The sequence below is a fragment of the Pezoporus occidentalis genome, unplaced genomic scaffold, assembly GCF_034315485.1.
Source record: "Pezoporus occidentalis ecotype Australia unplaced genomic scaffold, CSIRO_AGI_Poc_V1 ctg117, whole genome shotgun sequence".
In the NCBI taxonomy this organism is placed as follows: Eukaryota; Metazoa; Chordata; class Aves; order Psittaciformes; family Psittacidae; genus Pezoporus; species Pezoporus occidentalis.
Genome location: NW_026912961.1, coordinates 4,975,408 through 4,981,407, shown reverse-complemented (window position 1 = coordinate 4,981,407; position 6,000 = coordinate 4,975,408). Strand labels below are relative to the sequence as shown.

The 6,000-nt window shown below is 45.8% G+C and overlaps 1 protein-coding gene across 3 annotated transcripts in view; it reads left to right on the top strand.

Moving 5' to 3' along the window:
• The first annotated feature begins 1,797 nt into the window (after positions 1-1,797).
• The window catches only part of PTAR1 (protein prenyltransferase alpha subunit repeat containing 1), a 29,369-nt gene continuing 25,166 nt past the window's right edge, over positions 1,798-6,000 (top strand). For 2 of the 3 annotated variants that reach the window (XM_062641483.1, XM_062641475.1), the window contains exon 1: positions 1,798-1,951. In XM_062641483.1, coding sequence (XP_062497467.1) covers positions 1,866-1,951 — 86 coding nt within the window. In that variant the 5' untranslated portion in view covers positions 1,798-1,865. The remainder of the gene's footprint in view (positions 1,952-6,000) is intronic. The other variant, XM_062641491.1, reaches the window with a different exon arrangement.

Sequence of the window (6,000 nt, the reverse complement as noted above, 5' to 3'; positions counted from 1 at the left end):
ATTAAAAGGCCATTCAAAAACTTCAAAACTCTCAAATGTAAATGGTCTGGGGGGATGAGTGGGAGGGTAAAAGGATGTCTCCTTCACAGGTTGAGCACCTGAGAAGGAGAAAAAAGATGTGCAATTGCTAAGCACCTCCATCATATACCTCCCAAAGTATAAAGGTGGTGACCACACTGGGAACATAAGCCAGATCAGTTTCATGATCAATGATTCTATTGTATTACAAGTCATTACCATAAAGTACAATGGGACAAAAACCTTAACCCAAGCCCCACACTTGAAAAACACTAATACAGCAAATACCAGATGGAAGTAAGATAGGATATACTGAAACTGAGATCAAGAGGAACAACCTTGAGAGCCAATAAATCAGCATTGTGACGAGTGACTATTAATCCGGTCAGATCTGTCATTATCTCAACCCCTCGCGCCCCACGTTGGGTGCCAAAAAGAACTGTCGTGGTTTAAACCCAGTCAGGCAACTTGTTCACTCACTCCCAGTGAGTGGTGCCATGCTGACAACAATTGAGTCCCCCCCCCAGGCTCTCCCCTTCCCCACTCCCAGAGGAAGGGGGAGGAGGATCGAAAGGGTGCAACTCCCACGGGTTGAGACAAGAACAGTCCAGCAACCAATATACACAAATCACCACCGCTACCACCAACTACAACAATCATAAGAGAAAATAACAAGGGAAGAGAATACAATACCACCGGCCAAGAAACGAGTCCCTCCCGGAAGCCCGTGTCCTTCCGGGTAACTCCCAGTTACCCCCCACCCTGGGCATTACGTGCTGTGGTATGGAATACCTCCTTGGCTAGCCTGGGTCAGGCACCCTGTCTCTGCTTCCTCACAGCTTCCCCTCCTCCCTGGCAGAGCATGAGCCTCACAAAGTCCTTGGTCAGGGTAAACATCACTTAGCAACAACCGAAAACATCAGTTTCACCAACATTGTTCCCAGGCTGGAAGTCAAAACACAGCACTGCACCAGCTACCACAAAGGAGAAACATGACTGCTACTGCTGAACCCAGGACAGTGGGTTTGACTAAAACCATCATCTTGCATAACATGAACAGCATGGGTCTTGCAGGCAGTAGCATGGAAAGTTTGGCTTCAAGGTTGGCTTCAAGGCCAGGTTGGATTGGGGGTTTGATCAACCTGGTCTAGTGGAATGTGCCCCTGCCCATGGCAGGGGGTTGGAACCATCTGATCTTTAAGGTCCCTTCCAATGCAGACCATTCTATGATCCTATGAAACCATGCCTGTACAGTCTATAAGGTGAATGAGAAACTGCAGCAGCGTATCCATATAATCCAATTACCTGAAATCAGCATTAGTTAGTCTAAGCTTTTCCATGTAATACATGGGCTATTGAGAAGGCTCCATAAAATCTCCTCGTTCTAGTGTTGCAGTTTGGGGTTTAACACACTGGACCTTCAATTAAACCTGTGGAAGTCCTGCCTTGTGAAAGACTACAATCGTTTTAGATACCTATCACAGTGCCATATGACTTTGCAGGCTTCTTGCCTTCTTATTTATACAAATAGATTTACTGAGTTGCAGCCCAAACGAGAATTAAAGCATCATTTCTTTTCTCAACAAGCGCAACAGAGCAGACCAATTCTTCAGTACTGCGATGACAGCACTTTGGACTTACCGCATGCTACCGCACCTCCTTTCCTCTGGCTATGCTCCCAGGCACCTCTGCCTCCGGGAGGCAGCGAAACCGCCACGCCCCTGCGGCGGGGCTGAGGCGGGAGCGCGGCCCCGCCCCGCTGCGCGTTACCCGCGGCTCCCCGGGAGGCGCTGACCCGGAAGTGTTCTGCCCGCCCGGCGCGGCGGTGCCGGCTGCGGCGGGGGAAGATGGCCGAGTCGTTGGAGGAGGTGGCGGTGCTGGTGCAGCGGGTGGTGAAGGACATTCGCAACGCCTTCCAGCGAAACCCCCACATGTGAGTGGCGCGGGCGGCTGCCGGGACCGGGCGGGCTCCTCGGCCGCCGGCGGTCCCTCTCTCTCGCCTCCCGGCGCGTAGGGGTGCCTGTCGGGGCCGGGGGCCCGGGCCCAAGGTCACGCCGAGTGGTGCCTCGGGGACCAGTCGGGTTTCCCCGCCCGGCACCGCCCCACGAGGTGCCAGGCTGCGAGCGGAGGGTCCGCGCCGGGCGGCTTCCGCGGCACCTGCGCTTCCCCGGGGCAGGTCGGTGGTTCCCCGACGGTGTCTCCTGTGCTCTCCTGCTGTCTCGTCTTACAGGTACCGCCGCGCACCTGCTTCGGGGGTCTGGGTGCTCGCGGCGGGCGTGCGGCCCGGGAGGCTCAGGCTGCAGCAGCACCCAGCCGGTGGCGAGCCTTGGGGCGGTTCGTCGTCCTGGGGGCAACACCAGGCTCATCGGTGCATAGTACTGAGCCGTGGAAACCAGCGGGGGCTCTAGAGTCTGGAAGCGATGAATATCTTTTTAAATATAAGTTCTTAAATGAACCGTACTCAAATTCGAAGTTTGGCGGTGTTAAACTCACAACGTAGTCGAGATGGGTTTGACCTTCGCCTGTGGGCAGGTCAGGCCTGCCAAAGTCCCGCTGAAGGCAGCAGGGTCTGTCTGTGTCTGAGGCACAGCGTTAATGCTGGTGGAAGCACACCTTCAGGGTTGAAGCCTGCTGAATTGCACCCTTGTACAAACAGCATGATTTGATGAATGCCATGTTCAAATCCGTCTGTTAATAGAGGTGCCAGTACTTTTCATTGCGTGGTAGGAGACAAGAAGAATGATTGTGTAGATACAAACTACAGTTATTGCTGTCTTGTGAGAGGCAGGCTTTTCTGACAATCTGGGGGTCAGATGGTCAGTGTTTCATTTTCAGTTCCGCTGACCAGCTCTGAGATCCTGATTTAGGTACCTCCTGTATTTCTGTTTCCTTCCCTGTCCTTTACTGTTTTAAGACAGAAACTGTTTAGGGAAGCATCATTCTGTCTGGTTATGCAAACTCTGCATTGGTCATGGCAAATGAGGCAGCACTTGGTGGATAACAACTTTGTAACATCAGTATAGTGTATTTGTGTCAGTCACTAAGGCTGCAGTCTCTAAGGTGGTGGCCTATTAGTCTGTTCCAGAAAACGGTACTCTAACCAACTACGCAGGAAAATTTTACAGGCACTTAATTTATCCCATTGCTTAAAAGAGAGGGTTAGAATGAGTCCCGTCATGAGTCCCGTCATGAGTCCCGTCATGAGTCCCGTCATGAGTCCCGTCATGAGTCCCGTCATGAGTCCCGTCATGAGTCCCGTCATGAGTCCCGTCATGAGTCCCCTCATGAGTCCCCTCATGAGTCCCCTCATGAGTCCCCTCATGAGTCCCCTCATGAGTCCCCTCATGAGTCCCCTCATGAGTCCCCTCATGAATGTCTCTATAAATGTAGTAAGCAACTTGGGTGGGTGGCCAGATTTTAAAATACAGCATATGGATGCTGTGTGAAAAAAAACCAAACACCAAAACCCTGCATTTTTCCATGAAGCTTCATTTTTAGGTTGTGAGGCTGTAAATAGCCAGTATTTGTGAATGAATGTTCTGAGTCTTCTTAGTTTCTGTTCCTTTGTCAGATTGTTCATTGGTAGCAAACTTCAAAAAACTTTGTTTTGAAGAATATGCCGCTGTTGCCGTTTTCTTTCAGATGTGTCATCTCAGAGATGAAAGTAGGCTATGAGATTTATTGCCTGGGATGAACACGCTGTGCCATGCTTCGAGTGAGGAGCCACAAGCTAGTGCTAGTTTGCTGTCTGCTAGATTTCTGAACTGCAGTACTTGAAGAGGGGCTATGCACAGCCAGTGTAGGCTGCCAGCCCTTTGCTACGATGCCTTTCTGCCCCCAGAGCACTGACTTGCAGCCATGCTGGTCAGATACTCTCCAGTATATCAGAGACATCTTGTCTTCCTGCTGGTGGGCAAGACAGTTGTAACCAGCTGTAGTCCCTGACAGATGTTATCCTCTTGAATAGAGTAGCCTGTTTGTGTTACAGATCTAGGTTTGAGTTCTTTTACATGGTATCTACCAGGTCCTACTGAAAATAATGAAGCTGACGTGCGTAATGTTTCTGTTCACATCTCATTTTTTATTCCCTACTCATTTCTCTTCAAGCATTTGTTGTCACTTGTCTTTGACTGTTTGCTTGCCCCCTTTGCATTTGTTGTAATGAGTGTTTTGTTCTGGAAGGTTCATAGATCAGTAGGTCTTAAAGGGGCATTTTCTCTGGTCCACAGTAAAAAGCATGTAAAAATACAGTTTTAGACTAAGTAGAACATTGAATTGTTGATTCTTTATTTTTTTTCTCTCTTATTTAAAAAAAAAATCTATTTTTCCCTTTAAATTAAATTTGCAGTAAGAATGTGCATCTTTTTAAGATGAGCTTACTTGTAACTAAATATACAACTCAAAATTTTTGTTGCCTTGTCTCTCTGTTAACTCCATTTTCTTCAGCCAGTTAACTGTGTCACCATGCTAGTTCTCGATTTTCTAAGGTTGGAAGATATTTTTACCCAGTCTTTCAAGCATAGTTCCTGATAAAGTCATATACATCAGCTATCCTGCTGGAACTGAACAGATCAGCAGTGAGCAGATCAATGTATCTTTCCTTTTTAACTTTGCTGTTCTTTAGAATGTGAACGCAAACAGAAGGAAGCTCACTTGTCAGAAAAGTACACCAATTTGGTAAACATAATTTGAAATATGAAGTCTTAAATGGTAGCCCAGGTATTTGTGTACAGAATCTGGGGATAGTATTTATGGTTTTCCAAGAATCATTCATGTCACTGTAACAGATAATTTTTTCTGTCTCAATTTATCTTATTCTTAGTGTAGTAAAAATATCACACTTCATTTTGTTAGATGTGAAACTGAATCAAGGTTTCTACTGGTGTGATTGCAAATTTCAGGGGATCCAGAAAGAGATATACTTGCTTAAGTCTTTACTGTACCCGAGTATGAAATCTGTCTTGCCAGTGTTCTTTTTGTTGAATTAATACTTTTGTGCAGCATTGGTACTTGCAAATAAACCGATAATAATGATAATTATCTTGGAATACTTAGTGAGAAGGATCATCAGTGCAGAACTTTGTTGTTGCAGCAGAAGTCCAATCAAGTGGAGATTAATCTGAGAGCAAACAAAAGGGAACCCTCAGATATGAAAGCGGCGCATCTAGAGCTTCTTTAGAAGTAATAGTTCATAGAAGTACTTTGGATTTCCATATAATATATTACTGTTATTTCATTTATTAAATATTTTGGTTGTATCACTAAGACAATGACTAATCATAGTGTGCAAATTAATTTATTAGTTGAAATTCTAAGAATCATGTATATGATGCACTGCACAATAAGGGAAAAAAAAATTCAGGTCTTCAGTTTAGGCCCTCTCTTCCCTGCTGTACATTCTATAAATGTATAAACACTGTAAATTCTTTAGCCATGTAGTCATTTCATGAGACTTACTTTAGTGTAGAAATATACACCTTTCCAAGTCTCCATGCTCCAGATTGTCTTGTAGTATTAAAAGCTTTTTGTAATTGCAGAAATATTCAACTACTTAGGTCCAATCTTTATTGTCAGTAGAATTACAGTTGCTTCATATGCACCAGATATAGATCTCCCAGCCATTATTTAATATCCTCTGTCTAATCCTGTGGGGATAGGTTGGCTTATTTTAAAGATGATTTTCCAGAATAAAAAACAGAAAAGGTCCCTTCACATGGGATGCCTAAAGCTGAAGACCTGTCACACTCCCATCAGAATGCCTCCTCCCCTGGCAATTTCAGCTAGCTGAGTTAGTTCTGGAGTTGGGATGTTTTGGGCAGACTTGTCAGCTATATACAAACCCTACCTTTCTGTCATTTTGGCATGTTTAAAGCACTGTTGTGAAACTTGGCTCATCTGCGTCAGACTTTTTGTGTTTGATAAGAAGTGAAGTTTTGGATGCATGGAGGTTTTTTTTTTCCTCTCCTTGCTGTTTACATTTGG